The sequence below is a fragment of the Andrena cerasifolii genome, chromosome 9 (genome assembly GCF_050908995.1).
Source record: "Andrena cerasifolii isolate SP2316 chromosome 9, iyAndCera1_principal, whole genome shotgun sequence".
NCBI lineage: Eukaryota > Metazoa > Arthropoda > Insecta > Hymenoptera > Andrenidae > Andrena > Andrena cerasifolii.
In genome coordinates, this window is record NC_135126.1 from 14,603,831 (window position 1) to 14,627,529 (window position 23,699).

General features: G+C 39.3%; 2 protein-coding genes across 3 annotated transcripts; one reads left to right on the forward strand and one right to left on the reverse strand.

Annotated features, from left to right (window-relative positions):
- Window positions 1-439: 439 nt before the first annotated feature.
- Window positions 440-14,412, forward strand: Nord (neuron derived neurotrophic factor nord). The gene is made up of 7 exons (XM_076820745.1): window positions 440-1,216; window positions 7,808-7,938; window positions 9,046-9,355; window positions 10,267-10,510; window positions 11,436-11,669; window positions 12,197-12,346; window positions 13,648-14,412. Exons 1-7 carry the CDS (start codon window positions 876-878, stop codon window positions 14,014-14,016), a joined length of 1,779 nt encoding a protein of 592 aa, XP_076676860.1. The 5' UTR covers window positions 440-875; the 3' UTR covers window positions 14,017-14,412.
- Window positions 14,413-14,585: 173 nt separating this feature from the next.
- On the reverse strand, window positions 14,586-23,564 carry Smyda-5 (SET and MYND domain containing, arthropod-specific, member 5). Of its 2 annotated transcripts, none has more exons than XM_076820755.1 (5): window positions 21,787-23,564; window positions 19,890-20,334; window positions 18,158-18,535; window positions 16,516-16,851; window positions 14,586-15,676 (listed from the first exon to the last, which is right to left on the reverse strand). In XM_076820755.1, exons 2-5 carry the CDS (start codon window positions 20,312-20,314, stop codon window positions 15,370-15,372), a joined length of 1,446 nt encoding a protein of 481 aa, XP_076676870.1. In that variant the 5' UTR covers window positions 20,315-20,334; window positions 21,787-23,564; the 3' UTR covers window positions 14,586-15,369. The 2 variants fall into 2 exon arrangements, with proteins under 2 accessions (XP_076676870.1, XP_076676869.1); XM_076820754.1 differs by having other exon boundaries at window positions 14,587-15,676; window positions 19,890-20,322.
- Window positions 23,565-23,699: the final 135 nt, after the last annotated feature.

A 23,699-nucleotide genomic window follows, 5' to 3' on the forward strand; every position in this document is an offset into this window, starting at 1 on the left:
GATACCTTTCCTAGAATACCGAATTAAAAAATCAGATTCGAAACAAAACACCCGCTTTTATTTTAAGACATCTCTCTAAACATCAAATTATGGGCCTACAAATGTTGACGACCCATCTTCAATTAATTTTCGCTAGTAGTGATGGTCCCGAAAACACCGGACCATTTTTTTTCAACTCATCCTAAACCATCCTGCTGGAGCACACTCATTTGCCACTTCTATCTCAAACCTCGCACCACATGATCGAAGGAAACCCTCTACTTACGCCGCTGCCCATACCACGCAAATGAACGTATACCGCACCCGTCTTTATCACCTCGTCACACAGTCCCAGAAAAAAGACCCGGTCACAGTGACCCGACCGTGTCCCCAAAAACGAACGAAACCGTGCGGCAATCACCGCGAAATCAGGAGTAAACAGCGACGAGCAGCGAAAAGGCGAAAACTGGCCGACAAGCTACCCCTGTCCGCTCGGCCCAGTCCACGGACTTCCTCTTAATCGGAAGAGACAAGTGAACGGTGGTCCCCAAGCGGAACAGTTGGTTATCCAAAAATTCCCTCGAATCAGGGTCACCCACGTACACGCACACGTGCCCGTGCGACGTGCATGCACGGCAAAACGTAACACGAGTGGTACGGTTTGATCGGCCGTGGGGGACGCGGCAGGGTTGAGAGTAAGGGAAAGGCGGCAGGAGCGCGGAGAGGACGGGGGAGGGTTCCTTCCAGAAGATGGGGCAAACACGAAGTCGCCTCGGTAGGACGCGTAGAGGGGTTATTTCGTTTCGTCTCAGCGTGGTTTCCCAAGCGGCAGGCCTCTCTCGCTGACTGGCATCGTCTACCGTCCACGGCACACAGTCGAACTCGTTCGCCACTGGATGACAGACGTCGCGGCGTCGCCGTCGGTCCTTCGCTCCCTCCGTGGCCCTATCTCTCGTCATTGCCGTGGAAAATCGGCCGTCATGCTCCGTCACGCCTTCCAAGCCGGTATCCTCGTCGTATTTGTGTCAGTGTACGGGCCCAACGGGGTCGCCGGCTGCGCTTTCTGCGAGAGGCTGTCGCACCGGCAGCCGCAACAGCAACAGGGGCACAGGACGATCAGCAGCCCGAGGCCGTTCGGCGCCGAAAAACCGACCAGGGTGCAAGAGTTCAACAGGACCGGCGTCCTCCACCCCGAGTACCTGATACCAGCCACCATTCCACCTGGCAACGTATCTCAGTGAGTATATACCAGCCACCCCCATCCTGTTCCACGTATCGCCTCCGCCAGTTAGAGATAAACCGCGGTTCATTAATCGACAACGAACATCTACTCAACATTCTCCCAACTCAGGCTGTATATGTTGTAATTTTTCTTAACCCCTGGCTGTGCTATTTCGGTGGGGTGTTTTATGTAAATTGCAGTATCGTATGTCACTAGAATTTTTTGGCACGGCTATAGTTTCATGTCTGAAGGGTACGTTTGCAGAAATATTTATTGCGTTAAGCGAGATTGGTGAATTGTTAGAATCGAAGGAAATAGAAATTGGCGTGTATTGGAGGCTCGTTATTTTCCTTTCCTTCTGGTCAGCGGCGTCTTATTGCTCTTTGCGTGACATGAATTATTTTGCACTGAGCTAACGCACGGGAATGTTGCACGTTCTTCCATTCGCAGTGCCAGGCAATATAATAGAAATGCAGATACCTGTAGATTACATTCCAGAGGACTTATTACGTCTGAGTATCGAGGCACAGTAGAATGAGCAATGTACCTTAGAAACCACCGGTTCGATTACATAACTACCATTTTCGCGCGAAGGGACAATTTGTAAGTCGAACCTCTGAAGAATATCATTGCCTCGTTGAAACCAGAGCCGTTCACCTAGCGAAATATTTCGCATTTCTAATGGAGAGAAAGATAGGCACGAGAGTATCTGTTAACTGAAAACGTTTCAGTGGATTTTGGGTTGAGTTTTGGTAAAGTTTCGCTTCAAAATCGTGTCTTCGCCTCGATTAGATAGAGTTTGTTTCTCAACTTTAATGGATGGGTAGTAAAGTAGAATTTTCTCCACAGAAGGAAATTGCAGATGGTTCGATCTAAAATTAAACAAAACGTAAGAAGGGTGCGTTCACTTTTCGCCGACCTATAGAAACAATTCGCGCGAATTTCGTTTGTGCCACACAGCTTGTTTACCATGCACGTGTACCAGAGCCCCATGGAGGTTCGAACGTTTACAGGAACGTCACGCACCCCGTACTGTGTTTCATCAACCATAGCGCAGATTTTACAAATGCAATTTGATTCACTTTCCTCGCCGATGATAAAATCCCCCACACGTCGCCTGCACCGCTGAACAAAGCACTACCTGCGCGCATTTCTTCAGGAGTATATCTTTCTCGAGAATGTTTACTTTAAAAGTGCATTTACTTCGTTTCAAACGCAGCTCCCTTGGCGGTAGATTAAACATTATTTTGTAAGCCACGTATTCGGATGCAAGCATTAACTAATTTACAAAAGACAGCGTGGTATATTTAATAGATTTGTGCTGTTAACATTTTTAAGAGTAGAATTTTACAAGTTCTGTAGAATAATTATTCATAATTCAATTTTTTTTAGAGAAGTGCATTTTGTTAGACAGTGCAGACACGTTTTCTATGATAGTGTACTAATGATCTAGATTTCTCGTAATCAGTTAATAGGCCAATTAAGGTCTTCGCCAAGGTATCAGTTCCGTGACGGTTCAGTGTCGTCAGTGGAAGTGGTAAAATATATCGTTTCCCTGCTTTGGAATGGAACAATTCAAACTTGTCCGTGTCAGTTACTAAAATCGAAATAAGGGGACCATTGATAGCGAGGATACTGAATCGTCACGGAGCTGATATCTGTGCGTACAGCTTTGGTAGATATTTGAAAACTTGTTACAACGACATTGTCATCAGACTCTTTGCTATCTCGTGGTAGGTCCACGACACTTAATGGTCCGATGCGTCGCGACGCTACGCGCCATAAAGTTTTACTATCAGATGGTTTCCACGAAACTCATACAGGAGTCAAATTGCACAATTGCGTGAAACATTCAGACACTGAACTGCGTTAAACTTGAACTTTGGGGATACATATATTTAACCCTTTGGCGGGTGTGCGATTCTGGTTAGTTCTACTTTGCATTATTCTGAAAATGTAAAAAGCAGAGTCCTTTGAGGAGTAGAAAGCTACAAGCAAAGTACAACAATACCGTCGGCTACTATACAATCAAAACGTATTGCACGTAATATTGTGTACATAGATGAGAATAATTTTTAATTGTTTGTTACGTATAATATTGTTTCTGTTATTAATTTCTTATTACCAGTATCATAATTTTAAACATATAATCTAATAATACATTGCATATCAATGCGATCCAATTATTATAATATAATTATGGAAATATAATATAATATAATTATAATATTATTATATATATTAATAAACACGATGCAAATAAACTGGGGAATGGGGATAAAATATTGATAGAAATCATTTAGGACAAGAAGAGACTCTTGATAAACGTAGAAAGCTAATGATTGTTTTATTAATTTCATTGATCAGTTGTTTTCATTTTTCTATCAAAAGTAAGAAGTAAATGTATTTAGCAGAACGGTTAAAAATTAATTAAAAATACCATGATTATATATTTATTCTCAGTCTCATTAACTGCTGTAATAATAAAAAAAAAATTGGAAGGTTATTAATTGACACGAGGGCAGACAGGTTTTGTAAAGTACAAATACTCTTTACCTATATTATTTAAGTACCTGCGTTCAGTATTAATAATTTCTCAAAGTACATAGTAAGTTATTAAGATTCCTAAGAAAGATAAAATTAAGAAGTTAATGGGAACATAAGATAACCGTAAGCCATCGCAAATAAATCGATAAAATGGATAAAGTGCTGCACCCATCTTTTAATAAAATTTTGCTGTAAAAATTTGTATCAACGAAAGCTTGATTCAATTTGAAAATTAATGAGGCCAATGTCTTCGATAACTCGCGTTTCTTATATGTCAGGATCGCGTACAGAAGAGAAAAGTTTAAAATGTGAATCTGCTTCTTGATTTTTAATTTAATAAATTTCTCTGGAACGATTGATACCTCGATGATTCACATTGTCGTCAGAAATTGAATGAAACTAGAACATTCATTGAGAAGATATAAACTTGTTATGAAAAAGGAGTTGTATAATTTATAAGTAGTATGTGTAATCGTAACAAGAATAATTAATATATAAATTAAAAAGAGAAAGTGCCTAAAACTTCGAAGCATAAATTTACTAAGGCACTTTCTATCTTGGAACAAATTCTATCAACCTCTAGTTTGTACCTATGGTAAAGGTATATGTACACCCAAATATCTCCATTGGTTTTTCTCTAAAACAAATATAATAGAATAATAAAAATTATGATGTATTCCTTCGTATCACTATATTCAACTGGGAAACGAAATCTAGGAATAAAATGGTCACTGAAGGAAAGGAACCTTTGATAGCGCTTCGCGCTTATATCCTTTTGTTACCCAGAAACAACTCCCTACCATAGAGTGAAAATGAGCACGATGAACATTATACTTGTATCTATAATTCGCAAGGAAACTGCACAAAGTTTAACTCACGAACTTCTTTCAAATTTTACATATAGTTATCGCACACTCCGTCTAACGATCTATCAAACGAGCAGAGTAGATACACTAATTAAAATTTCGAATCTACATGTAAGAACGAAACCATCTGAAAAAAAACTAATCATAAAAAGAGTTAGTATACGCCTAGAAATGGCAATTCGCGATAGTTGATAAACTAACTCAACTATGCGATAGCTGAGAAGCTAACACAAATTCGCTATTCTACGGTTTAATTACTTCTTAATTCGTTTTTACGCGTGGGTATATATCAGAGCTCTGGTAAGGACGAAAATGTAATTTCGCGTTTCCCGCTAAATTCTATGCGTTTAAAACATGAACACATTGATGTACAATAACTGTACGCAAAATTTAAGGCGAAAGAGTATCCCGAGCCTCGCACACTCTCCACAAGCAGTGGTCATCTGTTCTTTCTCGTGACATTATTAACCGAAAGTGTGGCGGTTCAGAGATGCTTTCGCGGAGCCAGGCCATAAAGGCGCCGAGGGCTCAATGAAAAGGAGACGATTCGCGTTTCATCCGAGCGAGCACGCGAGAAGAGTTCCAACGATCACGGTCACGAAACGTAGTAGCGTTCTCGGGAAATCCATTCAGCGGTCGTCGTGGTCGTAACGACCGCGACGCGCCTCGTGGAGCTAGAGGGCGAAAGATCGCGACGTTTCCCCGATAGAGCAGCGAGGTCTAGGCTAACGTAAGGTCCCACGCATACAAGGCGCTTTCCTAGCTCGTGCCAGGTGTTTCAAACACATTCAGATACTTTCCATCCCCGTGTATCTCTATTAAACGAGAGTGTACCTAACGCTCTAAGCTCGATTCGCCCTCCACGCTCTAAACTTCTCGCCACAAGACTACAAACTCGATGGACCGTCAAAGTATACATATTTCCAGCAACGGCACAGACGAGTCAACAGAAGTATGAGAAGATAAACGACCCGAAGCCTCAGTCAGAGCCGCTGCATCGGATAATCCCAACGCTCGTTGCTTAAATCCATCAGCTCGCTGTACCTCTGCAGCGTTGCCCCGTTACAAGTCCGCGTTCCTGTACGTTATAAGTTCATTTCTATCCCCACTATATTTGCTTTGTAGTCGTCGCGACGGTCGCGCGAGACCGAGAATGACCGAGAGAAGACGAAATTGAACGAATTACCGAAAGAAGACGACAAAGAACAAGGGCGAGCCCAGTAGCATACCGTTTCGTTAGTGGCTCGGCCTGTGCCCCGACGGTCGAACTTATAACGAAATAAAACTGTGCGTACTTAACAGAGCAAGTTGTTCTCGTAGCAAAAACTAAAGGAGAGATTTCTGCAAAATTACAGCGAACGCTTGTATATCCACCAGTCGTGAGGCACGAGAGTGCCCCGTGCGAAACGGCCTTAAGGCCTGCGGGGTGGGGGGCATCGCGAAGCCACGCGTCACAGGGCTACTCTATCGGGCGCGGATTTCCACGAAAGCCGCGAGAGAGATGGCCATTGGCCCGGCGTCGCGGGCCGAATGACAGAATCAATTCGAGTTTGTCGCGGGACAAACCGGCCGCCAAAATTAGACGACGGGGGTCGTGGCTGCGCGACCCCAGACGCCGCGACGCCGGCATTGTGTGTAGACGCTAATTTTACAATAGCCGTTCGGTGCCAGCCCGCGAGCGAGAAGCACGTGCGGCGTCCCGACGCTCACGCGGACGACGCTAACGGGATAAGCCGCCGCGACGTCCCAGAGGATGCCTGGAGCAGAGGGGTGGGACAGCGACGGCTATGCCGAGGCGTAAACTTAACCGGTACATACGATCTTTAAAGAGGAACTTTTGCACAGGCACGATCACGCATTATGACTAAATATAAACGACCCTCTGCGTTTGTGTCTGGGCTGCCGGTCGACGGTGTGCACATCGGCGCGTGTGTGCCGGCTACGCTTCGAGATTACATAGACGGTTATGGGGTGATTAGTTCGCTTTCGGATTCGGGGCATGGGTTTGATGTAGTGGAACCAATATTGTTCGAGACTTCGGGATCTGCGGATCATTCTTTGAGTATTCGGGGATGTCAGTGTAAGATGTCGTTTTGGGGCATTGGTTTGGCTTGTCGGAACTCTGTTTAAAACTGGTAAGCTGCGTATCCGCGATGAGATTTTAAATGAGACTTTTCTATCGCCAGAGAAATATCTCAGCAGCAAATTGATGTAAATAACGGAAGTGATCGCGAGAGATTTTTGAAAATATATTACGAAACTTGTCTCGTGAGAGTCTAATTTCATGAAATTAATGACAAAATAATTAAAGAATAATGAAATAATTGTCGCGTGAGATTGAAGGTGAGACGTGATAGTTTTGTATTATCGTGGATTTGCACCTTTAGAAGTGAGTAGAATTGTATGGATTGAAATGAGAAATTGGGTGTGCATGGGAAAGGGTAGAGGGTTGGTTTTAGGGGACGCAGAAGATTGTTAAAGTACGGGGAGGTTGGTAAATGTGATGAAAGTATAATTAGTCGGAGTTTTTTAAGTATTCTTGCAATTAAGATATGGACAGTTTGAATGAGATGGTTTTGAGGAATGTCGAATTTGTCAAGGTCCTTCCTTTAAGTTATTCTTCATTCCTGCTTTTCGTATTTGGAGATAGTATATTAAAAACAAATATAGAATGCTGAGGATTAGAGAAGCAAGATTTATTATTATTAGCTGAACATTATTGGATCTCTATTAATTCGCATAATGGGAGTTCGACTGTATTTGTTATTTAAATTTGGTAGGAATGCCTTGCAGTCGATTTTGGATGCTTATTATCAAACTTTAATCTTCGTATGGTTAATCGTTTTTACCTATCCGGTAACAATCTGAGTACCTACGTATTGCACTCACCATTCAGAATGCGTTTGCATATTAACAAACACACGCAAGGTTTCTGTCGTCATTTACATCTTATTCGTTCTCTAAAACCACTTGGATAGAAAGAGTCTGTAATGATTTCGTATTATATCGACGATCTGTGCAATTATAGCATTAACGTATTAAAAGCAAATCCCATAATTAAGGGTATTTCATAATGAAAATATATACACACACATATTGCACTTGGTGTAATTTACATAGTCTATCGTGTCTGGTTACACTTAATACTTATCGAACATCAATATCATACTGGATGCAGATAAAATTATTGCAGGTTCTATTACCTGAGCCCACGCGAAGGCCCACCCCTCACGTTACTCGTTAGCCCCTGTAGCGGGCCGATATCATGGACGGTCAGTTACGTCGAGCCACCAGAAAATACCGACGAAACCGATGGAGCAAAATGTAAGGGACACTAATTGAATCATTTTATAAGTTACGATGTGCTATAATATTTTTATTTCTAAACGCAACTGCATCTTTAATATAATCCTCGTTCTATTTGAGCCTATTCCACCAGAGAATATCAGAATGTTATGTTTAAGCTGCGTGATGCCAGCGGCCTTTTACACGAAACACTTCGGTGACTTACGATTGGTATTTTTGTTCTATTCACTACGTAGACAGGTACTGCGTTATTTTAAGAACAGTAGAAACAATAAAAAATGTATGAACATATGAGCTATTGTTTTGAAGGTGCTATATGTAAGTTGAAGTATGAAAAAGATGAGTTAAAGCTAGTTTCAGTTAGAGATTGATGCAAAACATTAAATGTATCTCGGAACAAGAGAAAATGGATTTACACTATTTTCGAAAAAGAATGACTCATATATCAGTTGCACATAACAGAAGTGTCTAGTGTGAAAAGCCCTAGCTACCAAAGATCTTAATACCATCATGGAATGGACGCCCTTAGTGGTACAAATGCCTACGATTTTTTTTTATTATCTTTATCAAATACTTTTACACATAGAGTAGCGAAAAAATCAATTATTATGGAATGAGAATAATATTTAAAATCTCACCTATTCATTCTTTAATATTCAATGTTTCAGTACAGTCAGTTGAATTTTCAAAAAATCAGCTCATAGAAATTCTATTTAAAAAACTAACTTAGGCTGATTTTTAAACCATCTTTGTTCTCTACCTCGGAATTGAAAGGAATTTAAAACGAAAATGATGGAATCGCTTCGAGCAGCATTAGAATTCCATAACCGTTACATGCTCGATGTAAATTATCCTTTGTACTAGAATACACAGTATTTAATTTTCAGACCAAGCACAAAAGCACTCAGCATTTTAACATATAACGTTTCATTTTTCGTATCGAGCAGAAAAGACAGACGCAATTTCACTGTACAAATGAATCCCCTCGAATGTTTGGATAAGAGAATGAAATAAAATTTAGAAGTTGAAAGTTGAGGATGGTTCACATTAGATTGACAGATCAATGAAACTAAGCTGGGGTGAAGATGCGATGAAATAAATGAAGTATTACGATCTATACGACAGCGCAAACACGGTGGCCAGTGAAGACTCTGAAGCCAGGCTCCCCCCTTTTCACGTACCAGGGTGCGGAGGATAAGAATTTCACGATACCGAAGACACGCGCCGGCCTTTATTGGTTCGAAATTAAATCTGTAGATCCTCCTGATGGGAATTTGCAAAAATTGACGCCGAGCACGGTGCTTTTGTACGCTACGTCAAGCGGCTTGGATCATGCCCCGGAGTGGTACGCGAACGAGAAGGAGAATCGTCACCGTTCTCTCAGATTTCAGCAACGAAGAAGCAAGCGTCGGCTTACGATATCCTGGAACAAAAGGTAGGTGCAATCTGTAGTGTGGCTTATTAAGAGCATACGTGAATTTACATATCTACCTATCAATGTTTCACACAAAAGCTGTGGCCAGTGTCGTGTTATCCTTAATGATTCCCTTGCCATTGCTATAACGTTGACTTTTAAGCTGTCACCATATTGTAACTTGTGCGCAATATGTCAGAGGTTCATCAGAATCTCATTGCTCTAAACATATGTAGAAAAACTAGACTTTAATTGGAGAGTCCTTGTAGAAAACATTAAATAATAAAAATCAAATTTTTTAGCAGAGAGAGAAAACTTCTCCGATTTTAAATTATTCACGAAATTTCATTGGTTTTTGATTGCTAAATAAGCGTATGGGGTTCTACCTAGTCGGGAGGCCGAAAAAAGGCTAATGTTTGTGATTTTTTTTTTAAAAAAAAACGAATGCATATATTTTTACAGAACATTTGGTAATTTTTTTGTAGATATATATTTAGGTTTATAATAAAATTACAACCGACATTTGGAGCCTTTTTTAAAAAGTTGTTTTGGGGTGAGCGCTGGCATTCGGAGCCAGATTATCTAAAATAAAAAAGCAAACAAGACTTCGTTAGTATATTAATGTATCTTCCGATTCGCGGAGGAGATTTGCGAAATATTAATTTATAAGAAAATGGCGAGTATTTACAATTGAAGTCCTGATTTTTTTCGCGCAGGAAACACGCAATAAATGCAAAAAGTTCCCACAGCTACAGTTACCCCATATGTGTCGTTTATAAAACGCAAGTAATGAGTCCTGCCGAAGAAGGCAACTTTATATTTCCTTGACTTGCCGGGGGAGAAGATCTCTGCTAATGATTAATACCTCCCCGAATTAAAGCTCGTTCTAGATGAACGCTGCGAATTCCAGGAAAATCGGTTTATTTTTACAGCAACATAGACCCCCATCTCTCGCGCTACTGTTTAGCCGTAACATCGGGCATCCAGCTTCACCCCCTGACCCTTTGCGCCGCGCAGAACGTTCTTCGCGTTCATGCTCAGTCGGCGAAGGGGAGTTCATCCTCCAAGGAGCAGCAGCACCGCGGCATCCCGGAAGGACTTCATTGCGTGCGCCAAACGAAATTAACGCTTCACAGGATGAAGTACGACACTACGTACAATTTTACGTTATACGTGGTTAGTAATCGGGACCCGAGAGGATCTTCTCGTTTAATGGTGTCTATGTTGATTACGGGCAAGTCGAATAGCCTGGCCTGAATCTGTGACAGGCTGAAAATCCCGCGCTAGTTTTTTAAATATTTTTAGCAATGCAATAGGAAATATATAATGGAATGAATGAATGAGCGACAAATTAGAATATCAGAAACTTTGAAAACACCGAATTTTCTCCTTTCAAAGGGGTGCAATCTGAATTTTTTAATTTAATAAGTTTTAGTAATTTGAGTTCTTTTAAATAAGACTGTGATTTGCTTTTGATAACACTGTGAGGCTCAAGGTAAATTCTTTTATTCTTATACAGATAAGATTGAAGAGGGAACACGATTACTTCTATCCAGACTTTTTAATTCTATATATCTCCTATTTATTTATAACTCATTATATGTGTTTAACACACACATTTACAAGCAACAAATAATTGTAGATAGATGAGATGTTATGTACACTGAAAATTCAAATATTATGAAAAAAAACCTCCAGGGAGGTTCCGGTCTAAAGTCGATTTTTTTTTATTTCATTTTTCGAATATTCAACCTTTTAGGAATACGCGTTTAAAAGGATTTATTGAAATTCGTAAAATTCCACGAGACATTTCTGTGGCTCGCGATTGATATTTGCATCCGAAGAAAAACATTCTGAAGTTTTTGAAAACATTGGAATTTATATTGGAAAATTTTTAGAAACGTAAAAAAACTCGTGGCAGCGTTCAAAATACCAGTCACGTGACGCAGAAGTATCTCGTGTATATAAAAGTTCTAATAGAATTGCTTAGGATTTATGTCCAGAAAAGTAGAAAATGGGGAAAAGCGTTTGGCTGTGTTAAATAGGCAGAAGTGTCTCGTGCGCAAATACCCTAATAGAATTGCTTTTCATTTTCTACCAGGTGAACACACGAAACAATGTCTCGAACCGAGTAGCCACCGACACCATAAGATTTCGGAAAACACCAGAGTTTACGTTACGCACTGGACGTTACACCACGGCCAACTTACGTAAAACCGATGGGTTCATTAACTTCCGCTATCGTCCGCCGGAAAATACTTCGAGCACCTTTCATATTCTTCCCTGCGGTGGTGGCATCGTCAGAGCGAAATTAAGTGGCCCAGGAATTTTAAGGGTAATGAAACATGTTTGCGACAGTTTCAAATAACTTTTCATTGCTAACGTGTGTGTGGCTTCTCTTATCCCATTTCAATCATAAGTTTCTGTAATTAGTAATTGACATTTATGAGAAATATGATTACCTACTCTGCGTAGGTTGAATTTTTGTTAGATTTTTGTTAGAACGGTTCCTTACGTAGACAGTTGAAAAATCAGAAATCGAACCAAGTACTTATTTATGTGAACGTAATTAATATTCTATTTATAAAAATTCGATATCAATTTAATTAACTTTTCTAATTTAATCGCATATTTATGATTCATTCGCAACCAATTGTCTTTACACCTGCATACAGTTTATAACTGTAATCATCTGTATTTATTTGTTAATTATGATTATTATTGCCGTGTATCTGTAGTCCTGTAACAGAAAAGGAAGTTCGTTTGATAAACTTCGTTCTGTTTTCATTAAGTACGGTTTCATGTGAAATGAAAACTGTCTTGTATAGATATAACATTATTATAAATAATCTACATTTGTAGGAAAAGGAAGTGGTAGGATATGCATCGTTAAGGGTGCCACCTTCAGGGAAGGCATATACGTTACGGATATCCGCTACACCACAGGAATTAGCACGTGTGTTCGCGATAAAGGTGTTGGCTACTCAAGAATCGTCCACGATATTCCCACAGGTGCGTTTATACAAATTAATTTTTTTAAATGATATTGGAAACGTAGAAAACATTTTAGTCGCACGTAAGTTTCCATAGGCGACAAATACATAATTGAATATTCACCCCCTCCCCTGTACTCTTTTGTAAAATTCATAAGCTGCTTGTATAACAAAGTCGTGAAATTAAGAGTTTAAAAGAAAATTATTTTCAAATGGTAGATAGGCCTGAGTTACATGAAAATTTGAAATGTGTAAATACGTGATCATTTATAACAATTATAAATCATTACTGTATTACATAATCGTTTTAGTCTTTATAATCATATAATAACTTTTCCGTTTCACTAATCACTAATTCAAAGTTTGTCCATAAACTTTCACTTTCATCTACTTAGTTTATTAAAAAATAAACTGATGCTCGTATTTTACTATGTGCATATTGCTAAATTGTTTTCTGATCTAAAATTATAAATAACAATTCATATAAGCGCGGAGTGAAAATAAAAAATTATCTTACCAGCTTAATTGACATCCCGATTATTAGTTACTGTTATACCTACTATTGTAAGACAGAATACTTCAAGTTTTACTTAAGTAAGTAAGAAGTATATAGTAAAAGTAGAAACTAGAAAGTTCAGCATTCTGACAAAATTGAAATATAATGCAGCCCAGGTCAAATTAAAAGGAATTTAAGTCATCATTTCGCTGCCTGTGGTAAAATAAGCCTTCGCATTTATTCCACCTACCATAAACAGCAGGGAACAAATCATTCACATTACCAACCCTATAAACCCATTCCAACCCTAATAGGATTGCCTTTCGACCCATGTTCAGAGCATTCCTTAGTCAATTTACAAAGGAACATTCCCAGCCCGAAAATTCTGATTTTAATGAAACTTCAAGGAAAATGCAAGGAACAATTCTTTTCCGCAGAAATGCACTCTGAGGGGATGAAATCACCCCTTAAATTTATCACGCTTTTTAAACACAATTTTCTCTTACTTTTGATAGCACAATAGAGCACAAAGAACTGAACAATTCTTATATTTAACATTTTGTTCTATCTCGCACCGTTAAAACGTTATATTAAAAAAAAAACGGCAAAACTCGATAAATTTAAGGGCTGATTTCACCCCTCAAAGAGTGAATTTCAGGAAAAGAAAAAAATTACTGCTTGTATACTCGAATATGCTACATTCGCACGATGTTGCATTGAAATAAAAAAATTCAACTTGGGAATGTTCCCTTGTCAGTGAGAATATACTACCTACCTACCCCGCAACTCCTGAACGCTTTCTGGTAACACTACGTTTTGTTTAGATACCATCCAGAAGTACACCGCGTGAGTACAGATCCTTAAGGACCTGCCACGAGGTGACAGTGGGGGTAGAATCGGCGGGCGCAGCGAAGTATTGCATCTTAGTTCGAGAATTAAGGAGCGCTTCGTCATTGGCCAGCATAACGACGATCCCAGATCAATGTGGTCTTCATCGTCGGAGGCGTTCAGAGTACATGTTCGAGATCTGCGAGGAGAAACAGAGTCCGCCGAAGGATCGAGCGCTTCCCTTCACCCTGAAGAGGCTGCAACCAGGAAAGGCTTATCTCTTGCAAATCACGGCGCAAGTGAAGGGCCAATCGCTGTCCTACCCGTTGTTAGGCGTACGCACTCGTCGCTCCTGTGTACCTTGATTCCAATTATACCCATCGAACGAAGTAAGAGCAACCAACGATGTAATCCTTTAGACAAGCAACCCCAATCGTCCGGACACTTTTGCTCTTATTCTTAGGTTTGTTTTTTTTTTTATTTTTCATTCTAGTTACTAGTGTTCTCTTCTCTTATCTTTTCTACCGATTTCAATGCGTGGAAGATCGAGGAATTACGTAGGTACTTATCGAGACTCGCCCATTGGTGAATAAATAATTCTTTCGTTCGCTGTTACAGACGATTACTTATCCGTCGCTGTCGTTACAATAATTACGTTGGCAAGCCAAACGGTTCTATTACTTCGAGTATCAACGACAGAGGTTTTCGATATTTAATACGCAATCGCTGCGCCGCGTGCATATCACAATTGTTCGGCGTGTGAATCGATGAGGAAAATCCATGAAAATTTCGTAGCTACGGCGGAAGGGAAGCAGAAGTTAAACTTGCTTTCGTCGGCAATGTTAAGCGGGGATATTGAATGTATGTATCGGCAAAGAGCTCATCAGTTTTCGAAATTCTGCGCAATTAATTGCTGGGTCATAGTACAGGGGCGACGTGAAAAAATGAAAATTCTTTAGCAAATCTTTTGAATAGCTGAAATGTTGATTGGCAAGATTGGTGATTAGTATAAATTACTGTAAGATTCTAAACATACTTTCATTCATCCGCATTCAACGTATTATTTAACGATTAACTCGATCAAGTAATGTCTATTGGTGCCTAGAGAATATGTAAATTGATTTCCAATACCTCTGTTACCTATAAAAAGGCACCATCCCGATGCGAAACACTGTTACGTAGTCATACTCCGTTCCGAGGCTAAATCTAGTCTAGACTCAATAATATTTATCCGGAATTCGCATTTCTCTACTAGTTTAAGCCACGTTTCTATCTTTACTGTAAGGAAAATATAAGCCGATATTTTTTTTTGCCGATCTAGGTACCAGTTACGCGTTCGTACTGTAAATACAACGTAATTTTAATAGCATACCGATAAGTGAAAAATAAAATATCACACACGCAAAGCTGGACAACGAATGGAACTATGAAGCGCGATGCTAATAGTCACCGCTGTATCTACTGTATATTTATGAATAATCGCAATTCGTTTCCCGTTATCGTCCGATACCGCATTCATTTTTATAACAAACAATGTCGTTTCAATCCCGCGTTTCATTACATACCTGTATAGCATAAGATCGTGTCACGAGAATCTTATTCTTTTAACGTAAACACTTTTCCTTTTGTAAATGTAATATAATACGAAATATAAAATATTCCAATAGTAACAAGTCTGATTCAACCGACGGAGTATAAGTGGACGTTTATAAAGAGCGCTATAGTTCAGCTTCGATTAAATTGCGAAGCTTCTCGCCGGATGAATTGGGCGGTTCAAATTGCAGCAGGTTCAGAGCTTCCGATAAAAGACGTTTTTCATCCTCCCCTGGACAAGTAGATAATTCCCTCAAGACAACTGCGGTGTACAATGCCAGCCGTGCCCCATTTGGGTCCAGTGTTCTAGTAGTTTCTATAATACGTTTACATAATTCAGGTTTCTTCTGATCGTTTGCAGGTAACAGCTGAACCAACGAATGGCTGACGGTGATGCACTGCTGGTGACCAGGATGCAGAAGCGCGGTGAGTCTGAAGTGATAGGCAAATAAAATCTAATTACGTTCCACTTTTGAAAGTTTGTAATAATAGAAGCTTGTTATTGCGGTGTTAATTAGAACGTCAACTTCTTGAAATATCAAAAGTTTTAGGCAGGATGGGATAGGATGTGTACTGTCAAAAACGTTTCCCTCGAAAACGAAAGCTCACAATGCAACGATTTAACAGTGCAATATAATTCTAAAGTTATCTGTCTGTTTATCTATCTATATATATGATTTAGTAATTTAATTGATGTAGTTTAATTTCCTTGATCTGAAGCTTTGACTAGAACTGAAAATTTGAAAATCTGGAATCCGATTTCTGGAGGGTAGCGGATTCCTAGACTTTCTAAAATTTATATATATAATATGGTTTATTATATATTATATATATTATATTTTTAGAAAGTCTAGGAATCCGCTAAATTTTCAGTTCTAGTCAAAGCTTCAGATCAAGGAAATTAAACCACATCAATTAAATTACTAAATTTGACCACCCCCACTTTGAGCTGGGCGTTGATGAGTCAGTCAGTTAGTCTATATAGTTTATATATATATAAAAGAAGAGGTCCTGACTCTCTGACTAACTGACTGACTCATCAACGCCCAGCTCAAACCGTTTAAGGGGAGAATCCTATTCTTTGGACTAAAAACATAGCGAAATTTTAGATTTTTTTTTAAGAAACTAGCGATTCGGATAATCTGAAATTTGGACCATGTTTTTATGCATCTTTGAAGAAGTTGTGGTTTTCTTTTTATTAATCAGGCGTTGGCGCAAACTGATTTGTCTGTTCTGTTAGAAAAATGAAGGAACCAGGTGAATCACTTTACCGCGAAAGAAGATCTACCAAGGTGTCCTTTTTCGCGTGGCTCATTACTTCGTCAACATCTTCTTCAAGCTTCCCGGTGAACTGCGCAACTTCTGAGGCCGTAAGAATCCCAGGGCACGAATCACATTTCCATTCTGATTCAAAGTCCAACGGGTCCTCGGGCAAAATGAAACCGTTGTCGTGGGGACACTTCAAAGTCCCAAGGTGCGTGCCTAATTCCGTTGGGTCGACGCATCGCTCGCAGCGGCAAGAGAAATATTTCGTCTCCAAAAGATGAGCTCTCCGGGCAATCGTCGCCCAAAGCGCGTGCGTGTACATTGTGCTCAAGTGGTCCCCTCTGAAATGCAGGGTATTTTCGAAATGCATCCTCGATCATTAGGAGCGTTTTCGGTAATTATGCAGAGAAAATGTTTCAGCGCCGATTTCAATGGCCTTGAAATATTTTGTGAAGGTCAACGTTCCGAACAACTTTTCTCTATCATAGGTCCTCAAATGTTTCGATACTGACAAGGGAACATCCCCAACCCGGAAATTCAAAAAATTCTGAAACTTCGCGAATATGTAGGGAATTTCCCCCTGATTACTCGAAGGGGGTGAAATTAACCCCCGAAAAATCGGCTATTTTCCGATTTTGCGTTATAACTCGCGAAATGTAAGAGATAGAAAAAAAGTTTCCAGACAAAAGTTACTTCTTTTAATTAGATCTATCATTTGATAAAAAAAAATATTTTACAGTTCACGAATTATAACAGAAAATCGGAAAATAACTGAATTTTCAGGGGTCAATTACATCCCCTTAGACTCGTGAACTGTAAAATAATTTTTTATCAAATGATAGATCTAATTAAAAGAAGTAACTTTTGTCTCGAAACTTTTTTCCCATCTCTTACATTTCGCGAGTTATAACACAAAATCGGAAAATAGCTGAATTTTCGGGGGTTAATTTTACCCCCTTCGAGTGAATTTGGACAGCAAACAAAAATTGCGTTGTAATCTGGAGGAAATCTCCCCTACATACTCACAAAGTTTCAGAACTTTTTGAATTTTCGGGTTCGGGATCTTCCCTTGTGGGTTAGTCCTTAAATGTTCGAATTCAATTTCAGACACACTGACATGGTACTAGGTAATCGGCTCGAGCACGATAGCACAACGTGAACAAAAGTTTCAGATAAAGATAATTCTGAACATCTTGAGCATTTAATCTTCTTTCGAACATTTTTTTACGTGTAAGTTTGCAAGGTTACAACTTGGAAATAAAGCATTCGCAGACCTATGTTGATGTACCTACAGTGACATTTTTTCGTCACCTCGTTTATGAAAACGTTACTGAACTATCAATACACAACGTCGGGAAATGTAATTATACGCGCCAACAAAGGGCGAATTTCACCTACGCGCAAATCGCCCGCGCAGGAATTTTCCGTTTTTGTATTAAAATGAATATCATAAATCTCTCTTGCTTTCAAATCGTAATTTATATTTAAAAACCTGTATTTTCCGATAATTTTTTTCCGCAGATTTCTTTTCCACGTTTCAGGAGATTTTCATAAACCTGGAAGCGAAAACCACGGGCGTTGCGGGCGATTTGGGCGCAAGTGGAATTCGCCAAAAATATCTCGTTTCATTACAATAGAAAGACGCACTTTTTGATAGGGCAAAGGGCTGTCACCGTGATACGGGGTCTTCCCTTGCTGTCGATTGCAAAACTGTGTCTCGTGTTGGCCAGACAAGAGTGCTCCAAAAGACAAGCTGTTTCGTAGATCGCGACCGAACCCTCTGGCGGCATGGTTTCCAATGCGTTGACATCAATCAAACCACAGATTTTGCAAACGATATCCTTGCCGGCTGGATTTTCCAATAGGAAACGTTCAAGGTGCTGACATATGCTCATGGCTTCCTCGTACGCGGTTGTCCCTGGGCCACGAGAATCATCGTGGCTCTGCAGCTTTTCCAAAGCTGCCCACTGTTTCGATTTTTTCCGCCACAGTATTAACATACGTACTACTAGAAGCACGTCGCATCTATAGAAGAAATGGCAACAAAAGCAATAATAAAAAAAGGGGAAACTATACAGTGTCTCAGAAACAAATGGCCTCCTTGAGACAAATGGTTGGGGAGGTAATGAAGTAAAAGATATCCTAGAAATATGATATCAAAATCGTGTACCTACTGAGATAAATAGCTTTTTCATCTCAATCAAAAAGAGGAAAAATTATTCTTAAAGTAGACAAAATAACTAGTCCTTCTCGTGGCCGATTATTTTTTTCCAATTTGTCGCAAAAGGGTGGGTATTTCCAAATAGAAATCGACTTTATGACGGAGTACATATGCTCGCCCTTTTGCGAGAAATTGAAAAGAAATAATCGTCTACCAGAAGGACTAGTTTTTTGTCTCCTTCGAGAATAACTTTTCCTTTATTAATTCGGATGAAAAACAGCGAAGATATATTCTGAAAAGAACTTGGTACGAATACAGCTACCACGCAGCTTCTTCTCCGAATTTTTTAATGAAGATTTCACGTTTTATAGACAAAGGTATAACCTTTCTAATGTATACAACGTTTCTTTGGAAAAAACATTTCTCCACTGAAAAAAAATTCTTCAAATCCGCCCTACTTTTTCGCCTCCTAAGTGTATGTAGCCCCTTAACACAATTGCATTCTAGAAAACGAAATGTAATATTCCCTACTAAAGGAAATTTATTTACTATTCACAACACCGTTATAACAGTTTAAGTATACATAAAACTCTCTGCGAAATTTTTTTCTTTATCTTCGCAACTAAATAAACAGTTTCTTAACTCGTAGCAATAACTGAAGTATTTTATGAAAATATGAGGAAGTTTGAAAAATATGTTTCTTTACTTTCTGTTCCGGACAAGATACTTGGAACAACTTGAAGATTTCCAGATAACATTCGACGTGGCTAATTTAAATTGAAGTGCGTACTTATTCCACCCTGTACGTCTTATAAATAGGATAGAAATCTTTGAATGGTAGAGTTTTGTCGGTGATGAATATGAAATAAAATGGAATCCTGAGGCTCATGCATCGCAGTGGCGGGTTTAAAAAAAAATAGCCCAGACAGCCAAGGTTCCGAGGGGCCCAAATTTTTCAGGAAAATGAGGGGGTAGTTTACTAAAAACCTGCTAGGTGTAGTAGTGTGGAAAAAGAAATGTTTGGACAAAATCATAATTTTTTTTAGCATGGGCCTCCTAGGCAGGGGCCCGGGGGGCAACTGTTCATCAGCTGCCCGTTAAATCCGCCACTGATGCGGGGTAATTTATTTAAATTGTGAAAACACGCATCCCTGATAACGGCCGATAAAGTATAATGTGTTAGTTCTACACCCAGTGTATGTATATGACAGCACAAACCTCGGGACGACCTTCCCTCTTACAAGAAGCAGACACTCCAAACCGTGCCTATTCTTATCGATAAGACCAGGACAGTCCGGCCTGCACGCTGGCCACAGGCATATATTGCACCTCGTGCTCGTGGACACGCATTGTTTCCCACAGCCGACGCAAACTCTTTGATCCGTATGCAAGGCCGGCCCCCAAACCAAGGGCGACTGCGAGACGATCAGATCACCCGGACTCAAGTCCCTTGACGCCAGTAAATGTCGCCCGAGATCTGGGTTCTCGTGAATCTCCCACACCTTGCAAGCTGGCCTATGTCGGGGCCAGTCTTCGCGCTGATGATCTTTGTTGCAATAAAATTGCTGCTTGCAGCCGCTGCATTTAAGGGTAGCACGTTCTCTGCAAACTGGACAGACGCCCTCCGTTTGCGACTCCATCATCACCTCAGCTAAGCAAGTTACTGTTTTACATTCATTATCGTTTGATCTTATAATATGATCGTTGATATGTCCTGCGCATTAAATTTTAAATTCAGGCAACGAAAACGATGCTTTTAATTCTTCACAGGGTGGGTCCCTTGAAATTATCACCTTGATTTATGTCGGCATTATTATTTCTAGAGAAAATGGTTTAAAGCTACATCGTTTTCACTTTTACGGGGCGTATAAGATGTGTGCAACGATGTGTTTCTAAATAGGTGAAAGCACTTTGGAGATTTGAAGGTGATTTGAAGGTGTTTGGTATTTTAAATGGTAACATGTTTTTTCTGAGTACAATTATTATCATAGATTTTTATGGTCAGGCTCTGGTGGCTATTTACGGGAAGAATAGAACGATGAGAGCAAGAAACCGTCACTCAGTTACTATGTTGGCTTTGTTTAGGGAAAGTGCTGGATGCGATGAACATTTGCTTTAAGACATTTTTGTAATCGATACAATAACGACTGCCTTACATCGTGTAATATGTCAGGTGTTATTTTAGCGCATACGGCGACGATGCGCTGTTTCATATTAGCCATAAAAAGCCTCCATGAAGAGAAACCGAAGGGCGTCAGAACACATCTAACTCACAAGGGAAGATTCCGAACCCGAAAATTAAAAGGATTCTGAAACTTCGTGAATATGTAGGGGATTTCTTCCTGATTACAACGCAAATTTTCTTTGCCGCCCAAATTCACTCGAAGGGGGTGACATTAACCCCTGAAAATTCGACTATTTTCCGATTTTCTGTTTTAACTCGCGAACTGTAAGGGACAGAAAAAAAGGTTCAAGACAAAAGTTACTTCGTTTAATTTGATCTATCATTTCGTAAAAAAAATATTTTACAGTTCACGAATTATAACACAAAATCGGAAAATAAATGGATTTTCAGGGGTCAATTACACCCCCTTAGAGTGAGCTTGGGCAGCAAACAAAAATTGCGTTGTAATCAGGAGGAAATTCCCTACATATTCACAAAGTTTCAGAATTCTTTGAATTTCCGAGTTAGGAATCTTCCCTTGTCAGTCGCTTGTGTTACACTGCACATGTAAACAAAACTAACATCGGTAAAGTAAAAGAATGATGATTACTTCTTCCCACCACTTTCTCCTTCTTGCAAACAACCACCAGAGTCTCACCATAAACGCATAAAAAAACATGTATCCGTGTAATAAAACGCAGGTCTCCTACAAATCTCTAAAGCGAATCCACTTGGAAATATTTCGTTCGAACCCTCTTGGACGCTCCTTAAAACCATGCAGCTTTAAGCCATTTTTCACTGAATAATATCGAGGCAAATCGGGGTAATAATTTTAAGTGCTCCACCCTGTATCATGAAAGTGGGCATGTGCTGTTATTTTATAATATAAAGAGAAAATAATGCTTAAATAAGGCTTCGTTAATTGGAATTTAGGAATGTTTTTATACGTACCCAATGGAAAATGAATATGGAACTGTGCGAAGATCGGATGAAGTAACAATGCACTTTCGATTTGCGTCAAATGTTTTATTAACTTCCCATATTTCGATTGAGAACAGAGGATCTGTAAGTAATGTAACAGAGAAGCTAGCGGACTGCTGGCATCGCGGCTCTGAGACCATCGGCGGTCCACGCGCCGGCAATTTAATTATAGGTACGGCACGCTCGCGTTTCTATTTCCGACGAATAAAAGTATGAGAGGTTTTCATCGAACGTGGCGCATATTCGTCGCAGCTAATCGTTACAAACGATTTTATTGTCCATTAAAATCTTAACGCGCTTCGTATCCACAGAATGTCAATTAAAAACGGAAATTGTGCATGTTACATGTAATACGATATCCTTCGCCGAAACATTGGATGTACTTAAAAGAATATATCATTAAAATCGATATTTTGTACCGGTATTTTATACTTGTGACACACTTAGCACCTCTCGATGGTAATCCGGCAGATAGCTCGAGTTCGCAGAATATTTACAAAGATTTTATATAATGGATATTCGCAACGCGTTACATTGTAAGATATTACATCTAACGGGCACCAGTTTATAAAAAAATATGAAAGATATTTAAAGTAAGGCAATATCGAAAAATAATCTCGTTAACCTAATATAAAATGGTCATGTATAGTGTTATAACAGCTATCTAGGTATTAATACATAGAATGATAACTTTCGTATAATTTCTTTAGTATTCCACTATTAATTATTTTTATTTAATAGCACTATAGTAAGAGCCTCGTTTTAACATTGAAACAATCGTACTAATTATAAGAAAAACCTCTATTTGTAACAAATATAAATATCAATTATCTCACAAGTCGTCTCTGATCGATTACTAATCCTTGCCTATAGATAATGTTTCTTTTTCTATTCTACTCGAATTGCGTAAAAGATAGAGCTATTAATGTACTTAAATTGCATATGCGTATAATATGTATACAAACGTCCGTACATATGTATACGCACACGCGCGTACGTGCGCTCTATCTGTTCGCAAGAATTCGATAATTAGTCTGATCATAGCCGTCGCGGTAATCACTATTTTTGGTCGAGCACAGTCATCCTTTTCTATTTCGTACAAGTTTCTCGGAGACGCGTAAAGTAAAACCAACGGCAACGATCAGGCGTAAATAATGCCTGCTTAAATGTATTCAAGAATTAAACTCTATCCCTCGTACTTCACCCCAGTACAAAATATATACAAAATAAACGTGGAAAAGCTATTTATATATCTCTATACAATATCGTACTTTTCGATTCTCCCCTATCTCATCAAGAGCGATATCAAAAGCTATCGAATAAAATGATAGACGTCTTGTTCGGGGTCGAATCATCTTACTCAATGATATTACATATTATCGATTTACCTAGGAAATTCGTCATCGTAACTTTCATCAATTTGTAACATTAATTTATCGCACAACACTGTGATCGTACTCCTAAACTTTTATGCAATCAACAAACGGAATCATAATACTACCAACATTGCGGCAAATGCAGAAATCGATACGCCTACGTAAAATAATCACACACAGGTAACGTCACATATCTTGTCGTATAGGAAACTTAACTGAAGCAACATCGTATATGTAGCCAATTTTGTGCTGTGCCTCTTTATAAAGAAGTAGAATTTTTTCTCGTAATTAACGTAAAACAAGACGAGTAGTCGGTTTGGATCAAAATCCTCTAAAGAATCGTCGCGAAAAAGAGCGACAGCGAAGTTAATACTATAATTTCAATTAGCAGGGCTATAACGCAGACCAACTGATCTATTATATTATTGATAACCATTTCGTGAATATACAAATTCACTTTAATCACGGACAGGTCACTATATTAACTATCACGTTACTTAGAAAAAT

What these genes read in the sequence shown, in the direction of transcription:
- Nord (XM_076820745.1), top strand. Translation starts at nt 876, where the DNA reads ATGACAGACGTCGCGGCGTCGCCGTCGGTCCTTCGCTCCCTCCGTGGC. An exon ending in CGAAACCGATGGAGCAAAAT is followed by an intron (nt 7,939 to 9,045) that starts GTAAGGGACACT and finishes TCTATACGACAG; the next exon opens with CGCAAACACGGTGGCCAGTG. An exon ending in ACAATTTTACGTTATACGTG is followed by an intron (nt 10,511 to 11,435) that starts GTTAGTAATCGG and finishes ATTTTCTACCAG; the next exon opens with GTGAACACACGAAACAATGT.
- Smyda-5 (XM_076820755.1), bottom strand. Translation starts at nt 20,314, where the DNA reads ATGATGGAGTCGCAAACGGAGGGCGTCTGTCCAGTTTGCAGAGAACGT. An exon ending in AGAGGGAAGGTCGTCCCGAG is followed by an intron (nt 18,536 to 19,889) that starts GTTTGTGCTGTC and finishes TTTCTTCTATAG; the next exon opens with ATGCGACGTGCTTCTAGTAG. An exon ending in TTGGTAGATCTTCTTTCGCG is followed by an intron (nt 15,677 to 16,515) that starts GTAAAGTGATTC and finishes CTATCACTTCAG; the next exon opens with ACTCACCGCGCTTCTGCATC.